The following is a 16985-nucleotide window of genomic DNA, read 5'->3' on the forward strand; positions in this document are numbered from 1 at the left end:
TATTCATAAAATTAGAGTAAAATCTCTCTAAGAGCTGAATTAATTTATTTATGGGTTAAACAGCATCAACCCTGCAGGTGATAATAAAAATTACTTAAAATTTATCAAGCTTCTGAGTTTAGGATTTAAAAATCTTTTTCAAAATAATTTTCAATTTGGTAGGAGTGAAATATGTGAAATACGGAATGTAGTGAGGTACCAGATGTCTCCAATGAATCTGTCTGTGTGGGGAAATCCACCAAAGAAGATAAACTTAAATACACATCTAAGAACACACTTAATGCAGCACTTTAGGAAAAAGGGAATATAATTTTATAAAATGAAACAACAGTGTTATCACCAAACCAAAAATGCTAAAAATAAGTTTTCGTAGAAATAGCCACTGAGAGACGGAGATGGGTCCCCAGCTTTGAATAATCAGACCGGCTTTGGTAAAGTTGGTAAAACTCCAAGGAGCTGGGAACTACTTTGGCTCAGTTTAATCACAAATATAAATTATTTAGAAATGTTTGGGTAGGAGACTAAGATATATTTTAAAATTGGCTTTGGTAAGAACAATACTGCCATCCATCCTTATATTAACTTCATATCCAGAGTTATTCATCTTTATACTTTAAACAAACCCATTATGATGGTTGTCAGCAGAACTGCAAAAAAAGATTAAGATTAAAGAGGACAGCACGGCCTCGGAGAGCTAAGGACGGCCAGCTGAACATTCATTAGGACTGAAGATCATCTGCTTTGGGTTCTAGTTTAATCCTGGTTTGTATTTGTACCATATTGTCCAGAACACCCTTGTGAGCATTGCGTGGGTGCCCAAGCCCTCCAGGGAAAAACAAATTTTCATTACTGGAGCCTACTCTAGAGGGTAACTAACTAAAGCTACTAAAAAAAGCACTAGCCTCCAACTGAGAAGTGTGAGGAGCCTTCTAGATACAGCCCAGGCTTTAGGAAAAGGATGAGGAAGCACCTTCTCACTAGTGGGTATTCAATACTTCTTAATAAACAGTAACAAATAAAAACAGTGGCCAAGATGTATACATGTTACACATTAGGCAGGGCATTTCAGTAATGTATGTCAATTTAGAAACTGTGATAATTATGTGAGATTATTAAGATCCCTGTAAGTGAGGGTAGTAATAAGAGCACGGCCTCTAGAACAGAGCTGCCAAGGTGGGTATCCTGCCTGCATCACTTACTAACTGTATGGCCTTGGGGAGGTGACCACCTCTCTGCGCTTCAAATCCCTCATCTGAAAATGGGAGACCAGTAGTACCTACTTCACTGCATTGTAAGAGGAATAGCTGAGTTAAATAGATGCAAAGTATCAGCTGCTAATATCATTTTAAGAAAATAAATGTTTTCTATCATCCTACGTATTTCTAATTTACCATCAGCTTCCACATTTTCTTGGAGAAGACACGTGTAGTATCATATTTCTATACTTCCTCCTACTCATCTTTAAAGTATCCAGTTAACTTCTGTCTCAAATTTGCCATGTTATCATAAAACGGTTATACAACATGATTCCTTTTCAGTCTTGTCTCCAGTTACTTTACATTTCAATCGTAATTTTCATTTTCCAAAAATACTATAAAGGGCATTTATCATGCACTGTGTACTTTTCTGCTACTTTTATTTTATATACCCCAATATTCCAGTAAGCTTATATCCCAATATTCCAATGAGTTTGGTCATAACACAAAATTATGAATTAGTAGCTTTATCATAAGAGTGCCAATTAGACAGATTTTCTATCTACATTTGTACATATTTTTATGAACATCATATATTCATTTAGTAAAATACTATATATAATCAAGGATCTAGATCATTATAAAACTGTCATTTGTGTTACTTCAAATTTTAAAAAATATATTTTTCTAACAGTAATTTTTAAAAATTGAAAGTAGATCCCTACAAAGCTAGGAGTGGGCTGAACAAAGAACTATAGACAAGAATTATGTGAAGATACATTTAATTAATAAATAATTTCAACATAAAGAGTAGCAGACTGCCAATTCAAACGCTTACATGTACTTCTTATTTTGTTTACAGGAAAACTTTCTAGGGAGATAAACCTGCGTATTCATACCAATTTATTTCCATTTTGGGGAGCTAGGTTTTGAAATAATAATAAATAATAATAATTATTATTATTATTGCAGCTAACATTAACTGAGTGTCATGGTAACTGACCTAATCACTATATATTCATTTCATTTCTTCATTTCATTTCCTTATAGTGCTCCTAATGACTCTATGAGTTAGGTTCTATTTTTATTATCTTAATTTTTTACAAATAAGGAAACTGAAGCCTGAAGAGGTCAGGTAACTTACCTAAGGTCACAAGTCTAATAAGAGGTGGAGCTGGGATTTAGATTTAGGACATGTGCATTAAGAGGCCAAGTACTTAGCCATGATACTGTACAGCCTCCTCTGATGAAGAGGTGCTCTGAAGGATAAACGAGCAAAAAGGGTTCTTTGGAAGAAAAACGGGGTTAGAAGAAAGGTGGGAAGAAACTGGTGGAACCTGAGAGTTGAGAGAGCATACGAACAGGGCTGCAGTGGAGTTTTGAAGAATGACTTAGGTTAACTGGGAGAAGAAATAAAAAGAATAAACGAAGACAGAGTCTAGTTAGGTAAATAGCTAGTGATAGCTGCAGCCCCCTTTGTCCCCAGTAAACTGTGATGCAGCTCTGAGACACTGCTCCCCAGTATAAAGCAGGAACCCCTGCAGAAACAGGTGTTTAGCAAGTAACAGATACCAAAAACTTGCTGAATGAAGTACAGCCTTTAAGATTTACTCTGGAGCAATAAAGGTGCAGTCTAATTAGATGTTGGTAGTGTAACAGGAGTTAAGGATTAAAACCAATATAAGTTAACTTGCATCTAGGTGTTCTTATATCTTAAATCTTACTCTGTTTTTATCAAGTTTACTTGTTAGAGGTTTAAACCCTGCTTGCTTAGAATAAAAATTGCTTCTAAAATTGAGCATAGTGCAGAACAGTGCAATTAGGATTTGAGTTTATTGCAGCATGACTAGGAGGGCTGATGGTCAGGATGTCAGCAAGAGAAGTTTGGCCAATTAAGCCTCACAGGACAGTATTGCCTTGTTACAGTTACCATAGTACTAAGGTATGTGTCTGACCCTTAACCTCGAAGAATCAGAAACCCGTTGTCATCCCAGTGGATTCCTAGTGTCATGATTAGGACACTCCTTGTGGGATGATCTACGTGGGGAACCAAATTATAGTCAGAAGATTGCCTCGAATCAGAACAAAATGGATGCTCTCCAGAAATGCTTCTGGAGGTCCTTTTCCCTACTGTGGGACTATTTTGGCTAACAAGAAGAGAAATTCTCTGGGTTAGAGTTCCTCACCCCTGGACAATCCATGGATGTAATAATACATAACCGAAATTCGTTTTCTTCTCAGACTCATTTTTTTTTTTCAAGGTGGCTTCCACTTTTGCTCAATCTGTCCTTTCCTCTTTTTCTAAATGATACAGTGCAGGGATCCCCTAAACAAAACTGACCCTATATCAAAACAACTTTCTTCCAGAACGTTTCAAGGGACTAACGTTCCATAGATTTTTGGGAAATGCTAGCCTGGGAAGACCTGAGCTTTAAAAAAGGCAGTCTTCAATTTTCTTATTCAAAAATCATTAGTTAATCTAGGTTCCAATTAGCTTTTTTAAAGTATTAAAAATTACTGTCCCATGCTCTGTGGGGGAAAAATTGAGTACAGTCACAAAAAATAATTTAATTAGTGGTATCATAAAATCTGAGGGATCCGGAGACAAGAAAAAGTACCTGAAAAAGTCACTGCATGCTGCTAACACACAACGATGACATGGGATTGTTTCATCTTTCATGATTATTTTGAAATCATAAAAGACATTCTGTTCTCTAAAATTCTGTAGTATACTTAAGATTTTCTGTCCATGATCTTCTGACACAAGGAAGTTGTTTTTCTTCTCAGATGAAATTCTATTACATGAGCTTTGTTGATGGAAACCATATGAATTATCCATAGCCAACTCCACCTGTTTTTAGAACTGGAATAAAAAAAAAAAAATCACTGATGTAGCAGAGTCCTAATAAGATTTTCAGATCCAAAATTTGCCTTCATAAGGTCAATGACACAAAAATGCCCAAGGAGAGCAATCCTAACAGTAAAACTCGTCCTAAACATTTATTCTCATGACATTTCGCATTTCTTTTTAAATTTTTATGAATATTGAGCTCACTGGACTAAAAAATATATGATTAAGGGGTAAAGTTCAAGGTTATACAATTATGTTAAACAGCACAATTTATAAGTCATCACTTACACAAGATCTGACTACATGACAGTTCTGTTACACGTAAGAGGTATTGTTTATACAGCAGTTATCATTTGGGTCTATGTACCCAACACATCCCTCTCCCCTCCCATCCATTTTCTTCTGGTAGCAAAGCAGATGTTAAAATGTTGATCTTGAAACAAAGGTATATGCCCTCTGGAGTTAGACTTTTTACAGGACAATCAGTTGAAAAAGATCAAGGTGTTAGATTGTATTAACTGGTTATGGCCTTTAGTAAGGAAGAAAAAGGGCAAATATTGGTCCAAGTTGGCCTATTTGAAAGCAGGAAGGCCGTTTAAATACGAGGTCAGAAACCCAAGATAGTTGAAGGCCAGATAACTGTGACTTTCCCAAACTGCAAGTTTAGTTCTAAGCATAAAAGTTTACACCACAAAAAGCAAGAAAGCAGGAAATAGAAAGAAGACTGGGTTCTAGGGGAGCCAGAGAAATAGGGAACCTTGATTCCTTAGTAAATTCTGTTCTGGATATTTAGCGCTTCGCAAAATCACCCCAAAACTTAGTGGCTTAAAACAGTAATTTATTATTGCTCACGGTTCTGCAGATTTAGATGGAGCTTCTTGCTTGGGGGCTTTCATACGGTTAGTCAGGTGGCAATTCTGGCTGAAGTCACCTCAAGGCCCGAATGGGTTAGAGGCCCAATACGGTTTCTTCATTCACATTTCTGATGCTTCAAAGGGGATGGATGGCTAGCACACACGGGGCACTCTCTCCCTCCCCTGAGGTACGCTCTCCACGTGGCTACCTTAATACTGCCTCACAGCATGGCAGTCTCAGGGTGGCTGGACTTCTCACATGGTGGCTGGGGTCTCTCACAGGGAGTATTTCAAGCCCAGGTGGAAGCTAGACAACTGGAGAAGTAGTCTGAATGATCCTACAGCATCAATCAAGGCTTTAGTCTAGGACTGAGACGATCGATAACTGTGTTGTCCAACACAGTAACCATGAGTCATATATACCTATTTACATTTAACTTACTTAAAATTAAGATTGTAGTCTCTTGGTTGCCCTAGCCATATTTCAAGTGGTCAGTAGCCATATATAGTGTAATGGGTACTCTTTTATGTGTCAACTTGACTGGACCATGGGGTACACAGATATTTGGCTGAACATTGTTTCTGGGTGTCTGCGAGGGAGTTTTCGGATGAGATGAACGTCTGCATGAGCAGACTAAGTAAAGCAGACTGCTCTCCTTAATGCGAGTGGGACTCACTGAATCCAATAAAAAGCCTGACTAGAACAAAAAACCAAGTAAGAAAGAAATTATTTTTCTTTGCCTGTCTTTGAGTAGGAATACCAGACTTCTCCTGCCTTTGGACTAAGATTTGGATCGCAACTTTACTATTGGATTTCCTGGACCGGCTTTCTGACTAAAGATCTTCGGACTTCTCAGCCTCCATAATTACATAAGGCAACTCCTTACCATAAATCAACCAGTCAATCCATCCATCCATCCATCCATCCTTCTATCCAATTGGCTCTGCTTCTCTGGAGAACCCTAATACATGTGCCTAATGGCTGTCATATTGTACACCACAAACAGAGTATTTTCATCACCACAGAAAGTTACTAACTAGATAATGTACTATATAAAGAATAATATGCCTGGATAAGAGTGCGTGTGCATGCACGCACAGGGGGCAGTAACAAGATGTAATCTGCAGTAATACTGGGGAAGTAAGTTGCAATGCAGTGTTCTGAGCAGCTGTAAGTAGGAAGACATATTAAGAATGAGAGTGGGTGGCATGGAAGGAGAGAGATAATGAGGGGTTTGGGAGCAGTTCGGAAGAAAAGTAAGGCAGAAAACAGTTGTATTAGTCAGCGTTCTCTAGAGAAACAGAACCAATGAACCAATAGGCTATGTATGTGGGTGTAAGCCTACTGGTTATATACATAACTACTGGGATATGTGTGATGTGTGGGGGTGGTGGTGAGAATGTGTGTATATACACATATGTACTTACATATTTACATTTATAAGATGGTATGGGGAGGAGCAGGAGAAGTCGTTCTCTAATAATTTCTAGGGCTTAAGAGAAAAGTTGAACACAAGAGCTATCACTGCAAAGTAGTTTTATCTGGCATATGAGGATCAATGAAAAGAGAGACACCTGGTGGAGACAAGCCAGCCTCTTCTGACTCCCTGATGATAGGAAGGAGTACTTAAAAGGGTCTAGCGAGGGAGTACTTAGACTATGCAAAAGGTACACAGAGCAGTAACCAGGCATGATTTATACCAGACAGACAGACATGAGTTAATGCTGTGCAAAGATCAAAGCACCTTCTCAACACCACAGTGAGGTCAGGGCCTGTTTTTTCAAGCCTAGCAATGGGCTAGAACAACAATAATCTGTAACAGCAATGGAGGACATCTGCATGGCCTGCCTCAAGAGAACCACAGAATTGGTCAAGACTCAGTCCAGGTCACCTAGACACCCCCTGGAACTGCTCTAAATTCTTGTCCATTTAAAGGTATGTATTTAAGCCCCTTTATTACAGGAAGTTGGATGCTGAAGATGAAAAAAATAAATTTATATCTTATAAGCTTAGATGTGTGTCTGGGTTTTTAAAAGTTCTCTCAAAGTTTAGGATTTTGGTGTTGGCAAGGATATTTGATCCACATAGGAAAATCTAAAGCAGAACTTACTACCCTGCCCTCCATGCCACCTAGCCAGGGAGAGATGAAGGAAAGGACATGGGAAGATACTGAATACTTGTTTCACAATCCTTTCATTCTGTATATGATTGATTGTGTATGTATGTGTATACATATAATTTAATTTTTAAAAATATTTTATTGGACATTTAAGAACATGTCTACTTTCCAGTTATTTAATGTGGTCATAATTACCACTGGAAACTACTAAAATTTAAATATTTTCATGCTGGTTTTCCCCCCTTAACTATATTCTTTTTATATTTCTCATCTAGATGAATGGCCTCTGTACTTCCCAAGCCAGATGCTTGGAAGTCGTGCTTCACCAACCATATATACATCTATTTTAAAACCACTACCTTCTCTCCATCCCTCCTGACATTCCTTAGTGTAAGCTCTGATCATCTCACTTGAATTGCCTAATAGCCTCAACACTGATCGTCCTCATTCTATAAACTTTTATTTAAAATCTTTTGGGTTTCACACCTATGTATGCATTGGGAATATAAAGATAAATGAGGCACAAAATCCCTGCTCTTACACGTATAGACAGAAATAAGTAAACGGTGATACGGGTCATAATAGAGGTATGAACGTTGTTATGGAAGCACACAGGAAAGACAACATTCAGATTTGCTTTCAGGGGTGGCAGGACAAAGCAGAGAGGGGAAGGGGAGTGCGGAAGACATTCTGATAAATATTGTACCTAAGCTGTTTAAAAAAAAAAGGTTACCAAACAAGATGAGAAAGACATTTCCAAGGGAAAAAAATTATAAGTGCTAAAAAGGCATGGATGCAAGAGTGATCATGGCCCCTTTGGAGAATACAAAGTTGAGGGGATAGCGTAAAAAAAAGCTGAAGTGGTAACCAGGGAATGGCTCGTGCAAAGTCTTACATACCATGCAAGGGGGTTCGGATGTCATTCTATAGATAGTGAGAAATATTTAGAAAGCTTTTAAGTGGGAGTAGCATTATACCATTGGATTTACAGTTTAGAAAGATCATTCTGCTAAGAATACAGCAGTGACTAACACAGCTGTGGCTCCTATTTTCATGGTGCTCACTATCCAGTGGGACAGATACGCACGTTCACTGGCATTGGTAATAAGAATTATCAATTTTAAAAATCCAAACCATTTTTTGGAATGAAAAACAAATTTTTATTTTGTTAAGCCACTGAAATGTAGCTATTACAACGAATAGGATTACCTTAATGGATGCATATTAATTTTAATCCCAGCAACTCAATAAGCACATTTATTAATCTAGATATTTATCTAATGATTCTTTAGTGTTTTCTGCACAAAAATTATATCATTTGTAAATAATGGGGTTTGCTTTTCTTTCCTATTTTTTACCAATTTTATTTCTTTTTTTCTTGTACTACTACTGTACAGCTAAGACCTCCTGCACAATGTTGAATAAAAGCACCATGGTTTTCAATACTTTTTAATATCTCTGTATGTGTGGGTACATATAATTAATACCTAATTATTTATACCAAGGTATACATACGTAAATAATCTGGAACTTGTGTTGGAGTAAGTCAATTATTAAGGCTCATAGTTCATAGATAAAAAGTGAACCCAATGATACATGTATATAGTAATTTTTATTTCTGTCACTAGTAATATAAGTACAATGGCTTTAGTAAAAATTTTCAAGTATCAGATTAATACATTAGCATTACACACAGGTATTCACTTTCACAAAGTGGTTAAAAGTTAAAGCCTGCCATGTTTACTCTAAGCAGAATGGTCAAGCAGAGAGGATGAAATGTCCTTATTTTATCACTTTGGCTTGAGTAAATTTCTATATGTAGTCTTTACTTAATCAACAATTCTAAGTACTATCAAATAGAAAGGGTGCTGAAAATATATGAAAGGGAAAGGGGGAACTGATCCACAAGATAACTAAAGCCACTGAAGTGGATAAAATAATCAGTCAAGGAAGATAAGTAGAGTTAGTGGAGACGAAGGCTAAGGATGGAACACCAAGGGTAACTGACCTTAAGTGACATGACAATTTAAGTTGAAGAATTATTGATGCAGCATCTGCTACATACCAGGTGATAGTCCAGAAAAATTGAAAATATAATGGAAAATAGATCAGTAGACGATACAAGGTGAGAAAGAACTACAGCTGAGGAATAATTCACAAAGAACAGGGAGAGAAATGGAGGAAAATAGGAGAGATGGCAGAAGCCAAGGAAGAACATTTCAAGTCTGAAGTAGTTACCCGTATCATCAAAATCTCAGACAGGTTAGGTAAGAAAAGGACTGGTAAGAAGTTAGTGATGATTTGAGTGGGGTTGGGAGAGGCCAGATTAGTGGTTTTTAGAGGAAATAATGAACAAATTTTGTATAAATAATTTTTTTTTTCAGTCCGGTGAGGCTGGGGCTAGAGGAGCATGCAGATTCTAAAGAACTCTGTTTTGTTTTAGATGAGAGAAATTTGAGCATGTTACTACATTGAGAAGAAAGGGGAGATATGAGGGAAATTTCTGATAATGATTACAACAACCTAAATTAAGCATTTTACATCGCTATCCAAGCAAATCATTTCTAGCCTTTAGACCAATAAATCAGAGAACAATACTGTATGGTTAAACATCTACTTTTGTTAACAAGCAAACATTGATAATCAAATAAATGGTTAGAGACTTAATTTTTATAGTTTATTTAAGTGATACAACAAACCTGAAAATACTGGCATTTTATAATAAATAATTTATAGTTTTTTCATTCAATGTCATAATCCTTTAAGGCTGGTATTAAGAATGACTTCTTCAAAATGGGAAATTGAAGCTGAAATTAAATAATGAGGCTTAAAACACAAAACCAATAGAAACATGTTTGTTTCACTCGAAGTGTATGTTCTTTTCAATACTATTCTGACCCTGGATTTTAATATTAAATGAAAGCAGAAAGTAATTTCAGCACTCAAAAGACCAACTGTACTGGTCAAAAGTTACCATGACAATTTAAGATCATTCTGGATAAGGCAGACATATATAATAACTGCTAACATTTATAGACACAGTACCATGTGTCGTGAACTGGGCCATGGGTTTCACACAGTGTTTAATTCTTATAAATATTACCCATATAAAAAAAACAATGAGACCTCTGTCTGCTTTAATAAAGTATCGTAGACATACTTCTATTTCTCCTGCTAAGTACAACTAAAAATCCTGGACACATATAAAATATATATATCACAAACATATTAAGACTATGAAAAGTGGAGATACTGAAACATTATGCTGTGCATCAGAAACTGACACAACATTGTAAACTGACCATACTTCAATTAAAAAAATAAAATTAAATAAAAAATTTAAAAATACCACAAAAAAAGACAAGTAGAGAGAAACGGGAAGGCTGGTTAGTGAACTTGGGATCCAAGGAATAAGACAGTGATCAGTTCCTTGGGTTTTTTTTTTTTTTTTTTTTTGCCTAATATATTCCAGATACTGAAGAAGCAGACAAGACTGAACACCAACGGGCACATACATAAAGAGCTGAAAGAAAAACCTGATAAAGAGCAACCTAGCAAGACAGAAAAGTTTTGACAGACACCAAAAAGAACTAGGGCTATACCCCACCCATGTCAGCAAAAGTGGCGTGGAGACCCAAGAATTCCACACTTGCCAGGATGTAACGAGGTGCCTCAGCTCTCCGCCTTCCATCTCCCCACTGGAGTGGTGTTGGTGAAGGATGAGTAGGGAGTCAGGACACTAATCTCTGCTAGGTGGTAACAAGTGGCCACCAACACCCGCTTCCACTCCAGAATGTGGGGAGCCTGGACTTCGACCCCCAGCTGGCAGTACTGTGGCATTCTTCTGTCTCCTTGCTGGAGCAGAGCCAGAGGCCCAGTAAAGAGTCAGGACTTTCACTACCAATTAGCAGCAACAAAGCCAATCCCCCGTGATGTCAGTGGATACCATTGGGAGGAGCAGTAACAAGGTGCCCCTGGTCATCAGAAGATAGTTTGAGGCTGAGATTGCTATTAGAGAACGCAGAGAGGGAAGTGGTATCAGAGCATGCAGAGAGGGGAGCCTAAACGTCCAATTCTGTCCAGCAGTAAAAAAGGAGCCCCTCTGACACCAGGAATCAACAGAGGTATGGTGGAACGTCTGGACTCAACCTGGCAGCAACGAGGTGGTAACCTTAACCCAATGGATCAGTGACAAAAAGACCCACTAAAATACAAGATTTAAATAAGACCTAGAGTCTTACATAATATCCAATATAGCCAAGAACCAGGAATATTATCAAATTAAATGAGAAAAAACAATCAACAGACACCAACAGTGGGATGACACTGATGTTGGAATTACTTGCTAAGAATTTTAAGGCAGTCATCATAGAAGAGCTTCAATGAGCAATTACAAAGTATATATTACATACATGCACATATATATATTATATATAGTTATTCCTTGGTAGCTGCAGGGGATTGGTTTCGGGAAACTCCTCACCCCAATACCAAAATCCACAGATGCTAAAGTCCCTTATATAAGATGGCATAGTACAATCAGCTCTCCGTATCTGCAGATGTGGAAAATGAAGATACGGAAGGCGGAATGTATATATGTGTATATGTAAATGATGTAATATCTAGAACAAACACTAAAGAGTCCATACAAGAGACAGTATTACTATAGCTGAATGAAAATGGAATCCTAAAAAAGGTCCAAGTAATGCATAGGAAGACATAAAAAAGAAAAAAGAGAAATTAAAAACAAAACAAAAAAAAAAACAAACTTAAGTACTAACATATCTAAATTAAATGTAAATGGTGTATAGAAATATAATACCAATTAAAAGACAGAGATCAGTGGAGTGGATTTATTTTTAAGTGACCCAATCTTACACTTACTACAAGTAATTCACTTCAAATAGAATGATATAAGTAAGCTGAAAATCAAAGGATGGGAAAAGATATACTATGCAAGCATTAATTAAAAGAAAACAGGTGTAGATATGAATATCAGACAGAGCAGACTTCAGCAAGGAAAAGTATCAGGAACAGAGAGAAATATCACATAATGTCAATCTACCATGAAGACATAGCAAACCTAAAATGCGTCTATGCCAAACAAAAGAGCTGCAAAATAATGTGAAGCAAAAACTGATAGAACTGAAAAGAAAAACAGACAACTGTACTTATAACAGCTATAATGCTGGAGACTGAACACCCTACTCCCTAAAATTAAAAGAACAAGACAGTAAATCAGCAGTGATATGGAACACCAGAAGCCAACAGGATCTAATCAACAGAATATGCATTATTTTTAAGTGCCTATGAAACATATGCCAAAGGTGGTCATATCCAAAATCACAAAACAAACTTCAAATGATTTAAAAGAATTGAAGTCACACAGAATATGTTATCTGGCCACAATGGAATCAGACTAGAAATCAAGAAAAAGGTTAACATTAAAATGTCCACATACCTGGAAACTAAATAACGTACTTCTAAATAATTCACAAGGCAAAGACAAAGTCTCAAGGGAAATTTGTTTAAAATACATTGAACTGAATAAAAATGAAAATACATGTCTAAATATGTGGGAAACAGCTAAAACAATGCTGTGAGAAAATTTCACCTCAGTAAGTGCTTACATTACAAAAGAATAAAGGTCTCAAACCAATAACCTAAGCTCCCACCCTCAGGAAACCAGAAAAAAGGCAGCAAAATAAACTCAATGTAGGCAAAAGAGAAGAAATGATAATGAACAAATATCCATGAAACTGAAAATAGCAAAATGCAGAGAGAATCAATGAAACAAAGAGCTTATTCTTTGAAAAGTTCAATAAAGTAGACAAACCTCTAGCAAGACTGACAGAGAATAAAAGAGAAAACACAAATTACTGATATCAGAAATGAAACAAGGGAATTAGTACAGACCTTGAAAACATCAAAAGGAAAAGGAAGTACTAAAAACAATTCTATAAATAACAATTTGATAGTGCAGATGAAATGGACCAATTCCTTAAGGAACACACATTACCACAACTCACTCAAGATGAAATATAAACTTTGAACCGCCATGTTACTATTAAATAAACTAAACTTAGCGGAAGTATAAAGAATAAATACCGAATCTGTGTAATTTCTTCTACAGTATAAAGGAGTGAACACGTTCCAAATAAATTTATGAAGTCATTATTACTGTAGCATCCCAAAGACAGTACCAAAAATAAAAAAAGTTCAGCAATACATAAAAGAAACTATATACTACAACCATGTAGGTTTATCCAGGGGTGTAAGAGAAGTTCAATATTTGAGTATAAATCAATGTAATCCACCACTGAAGGACATATGAAAGAAATCTCATATGATCATATCAACTGACACAGTAAAAGCACTGAAAAATCCGATACCTATTAATGAGAAAAACTTTCAGCAAACAAGGAATAGAGAAGAACTTCCTCAACTTGATAAAGAACATCTATAAAACACCTACAGCTAACGTTATTCTAAATGGTAAGGCACAGATGTCTTCAGGATGAGAAAAATGGCAAGGATGTCCACTCTTACCGCCGCCTTTCACTACGGCACTGGAAGCTCAGGCTAGCACACCTAGGCACCGCCCCTCCTCATTACTGGTTCTGATATCACACTTTGCGTCTAGTTGTCCTGTGTATCCTTTAACTGCTTATGTGGTTACAGATGATTTTACTGCTTTTGTCTTTTTGCTTCCCTATTAGTTTGTGTGTGAATGGTTGAAAGTACATTTGCTTTTACTGGTGAGTTTTCCTATTTTGTCATTTTCTTGTTTCTAGTTGTGGTCTCTTCTACGTGGAGAAGTTCCTTTAGCATTTGTTACGAAGCTAGTTTGGTGGTGCTGAATTCTTTTAGCTTTTGCTTATCTTTGAAGCTTCTGATTTCTCCGTCAAATCTAAACGAGAGCCTTGCTGAGTAGACTATGCTTGGTTGTAGGTTTTCCTTTTCAACACTTTAAATATATTGTGCCACTCTCTTCTGGCCTACAGAGTTTCTGCTGAAAAATCAGCTGATAATCTCATGGGAGTTCCCATGTATGTTATCTGTTGCTTTTCTCTTGCTGCTTTTAACGTTTTCTCCATATCTTTAATTTTTCTCGGTTTGGTTACTGTGTGCATCACATGTTCCTCTTTGGGTTAATCCTGTATGAGACTCTCTGTGCTTCCTGGACTTGGGGGAGTGCCCTTTCTCAAGTTAGGGAAGTTTTCAGCTATTACCTCTTCTAGTATCTTCTCAGTTCCTTTCTTAATTCTCTTTCTGGGATCCCTGTAATGCAAATATTAGTGCACTTCATGTTGTCCCAGATGTCTCTTAACAATCCTCATTTCTTTTCGTGTGTGTGTGTGTGTGTGTGTGTGTGTGTGTGTGTGTGTGTGTGTGTGTGTTTCCTCTTCTGTGGTAGTTATTTCCACTACCTTGTCTTCCAGCTCACTGATCCATTCTTCTGCCTCATTTACTCTTATTCTCGGTTCCTTCTAGTGTACTATTCATGTCAGTAATTATATTATTCTTCAACTCCATTTGGCTGTTCTTTATATTTTCTAACTCTTTGCCAAAAACTTCAGCTTCTCACTCTGTGCATCTGTTCTCCTCCTGAGTTCTCTGATCACCTTCTCAATCATTACTCTGAACTTTTTCTTGGGCAGATTGCCTATTTCCTCATCACATACTTCTTCTTGTGGGATTTTACTTTGTGTCTTTGGAACATATTCCTCCGCCACCTCATTTTCTCTAAACTTCTATTTGCATTTTTATGTCGGTTAGTTACATTTCTTGACCTTGGAGTAGTGGCCCTCTGTATGAGAGTCCTGTGTGTCCCAGCAGCGCACTTCCTTCTCATCACCCGAGGCCAGGGTCCAGCTGGTCCCTGGGCAGTCTGGCTTGCATTTGCAGACTCCTTCCACAGGATGTGAAACTTGTTTTCTTACTTCTGGTGTCTGTCCCCTGGTGGGTGAGGCTGGACTAGAGGCTTATGCAAGTTTCCAGGTGGGAGGGGTAGGTGCTTGCCCACTGCTGAGTGGAGCTGGGTCCTAGCCCTTTGGTGGGCAGGGCCATGTCCAGGGTCATGCCTAGAGGTGTTTGTGGCTGGGAAGTCTGCTGATGGGTGGTGCTGTGTTCCCATCCAGTATGTTGTCTGGCTTGAGGGGACCTAGCACTGAAGCCTACAGGCTGTTGGGTGGGGCCAGGTCTCAGTGCTAATGACCCGAGCAAGATGGCAATTTCCAGGAAGACTCATGTAAATGAGTAATATCGGACTGTCTGCAATCAGCTTTTATGTCCCCACGATGAGCCATAGCCACCTCCAACCTCCCCAGGAGAACTTCTAAAACCAGCAGACAGGTCTAGCCCAGGTTCCTATGAAATCAGTGCCTCTGCCCTTGGTTCTGGCATACACAAGGTTCTGTGTTTGTGTCCCACGAGGGTGAAGTCTGCTTTCCCCAGTTCCGTGGAGTTCCTGTAATTAAGCCCTGTTGGCCTTCAAAACCAAATGCTCTGGGGGCTCCTCCTTCCAATGCTGTAGCTCCAGTCTGGGGAGCCAGACGTGGGGCTCAGAGCTTTTATTCCTGTGGGAGGGCCTCTGCAATACAATTTTTCTCCAGCTTGTGGGTCCCCCACCCAGGGAGGGGGTATGAGCCCAATTGTATCATGGCTGTTCCCCTCCTACCATCCTGCTGTGGTTCCCTCTTTAAGTTTCCCATTGAAAAAGATCTTTTTTGGCAGATTCCAGTCTTTTTTTAATTGATGATTGTTTAGCAGTCAGTTGTGGTTTTGTTGTGATCCTGAGAGGAGGTGAGCTTGTGGTCCTACTACTTGCCATCTTGGCTGGAAATGAATCATAAATTTAAGTGAAGTTTTAAACTCTAACATTTAAAACTGTATAACTTTTAGAAGTAAGAAACTATAGGAGACAATCTTTGTGACTTAGGGTTACTCAATGAATTCTCAGATATGACATGAAAAGTATATCCATAGAGGAAAAAAATTGATAGAATGAATTTTACCAAAACTAAAGATTTTCCTTCTATGAAAGACTCTGGTAATATAATGAAAAAACAATCTATGGGCTAGGAGAAAATATTTGCAAATGAAACCCAATAAAGGATTCATATCTAGAATATATAAAGAACTCTCAAAATTCACCAGTAAAAAAAAAATCAAACAATTCAACCAAAAAACAGGCAAAGGGCATAAAGAAATTCACCAGTGAAAACATACAGATGACAAATAAGCACAGTCATATGGAATCACAGATGACCCAGAACTGCCAAAGCACTACTGAAGAAAAAGAATGAAGTTGGAGGAACAACCCTCTCAGACTTCAGACAATACTACAGAGCTACAGTCAAAACAGCATGGTATTGATACAAAATAGACATGGATCAATGGAACAGAATAGAGAGCTCAGAAATAAACCCACAAACTTTTGGTCATTTAATCTTTGACAAAGGAGTCAAGAACATACAATGGAGTAAAGACAGTCTCTTCAGCAAATGGTGTTGGGAAAACTGGACAGCTGCATGTAAATCAATGAAGTTAGACTATGCCCTCACACCATACACAAAAATAAACTCGAAATGACTTAAACATGAGACAAGACACTATTAACCTTTTAGAAGAACACTTAGGCAAAACATTATCTGACATGAATCTCATCGATGTTCTCCTAGGGCAATCTACCCAAGCAATAGAAATAAAAGCAAAAATAAACAAATGGGACCTAATTAAACTTGTAAGCCTTTGCATAACAAATGAAACCATAAGCAAAACAAAAAGACAACCTACGGAATGGGAGAAAATATTTGCAAATAATGAGACTGACAAGAGCTTAATTTCCAGAATATATAAACAGCTCATATAACTTAATAACAAAAAAACAAACAACCCAATCCAAAAACGGGCAGAAGACCAAAATAAGCAATTCTCCAATGAAGACGTATCAATGGCCAAT

At 37.5% G+C, this 16985-nt stretch overlaps 1 protein-coding gene across 1 annotated transcript in view; it reads right to left on the bottom strand.

Moving 5' to 3' along the window:
- Positions 1-16985, bottom strand: part of KBTBD3 (kelch repeat and BTB domain containing 3) — a 41064-nt gene that overhangs the window by 7977 nt on the left and 16102 nt on the right. Inside the window, exon 2 of the mRNA XM_010987550.3 lies at positions 3815-4059. Coding sequence (XP_010985852.1) covers positions 3815-4035 — 221 coding nt within the window. The 5' untranslated portion in view covers positions 4036-4059. The remainder of the gene's footprint in view (positions 1-3814; positions 4060-16985) is intronic.

Source organism: Camelus dromedarius, chromosome 12 (genome assembly GCF_036321535.1).
Source record: "Camelus dromedarius isolate mCamDro1 chromosome 12, mCamDro1.pat, whole genome shotgun sequence".
Lineage (NCBI taxonomy): Eukaryota > Metazoa > Chordata > Mammalia > Artiodactyla > Camelidae > Camelus > Camelus dromedarius.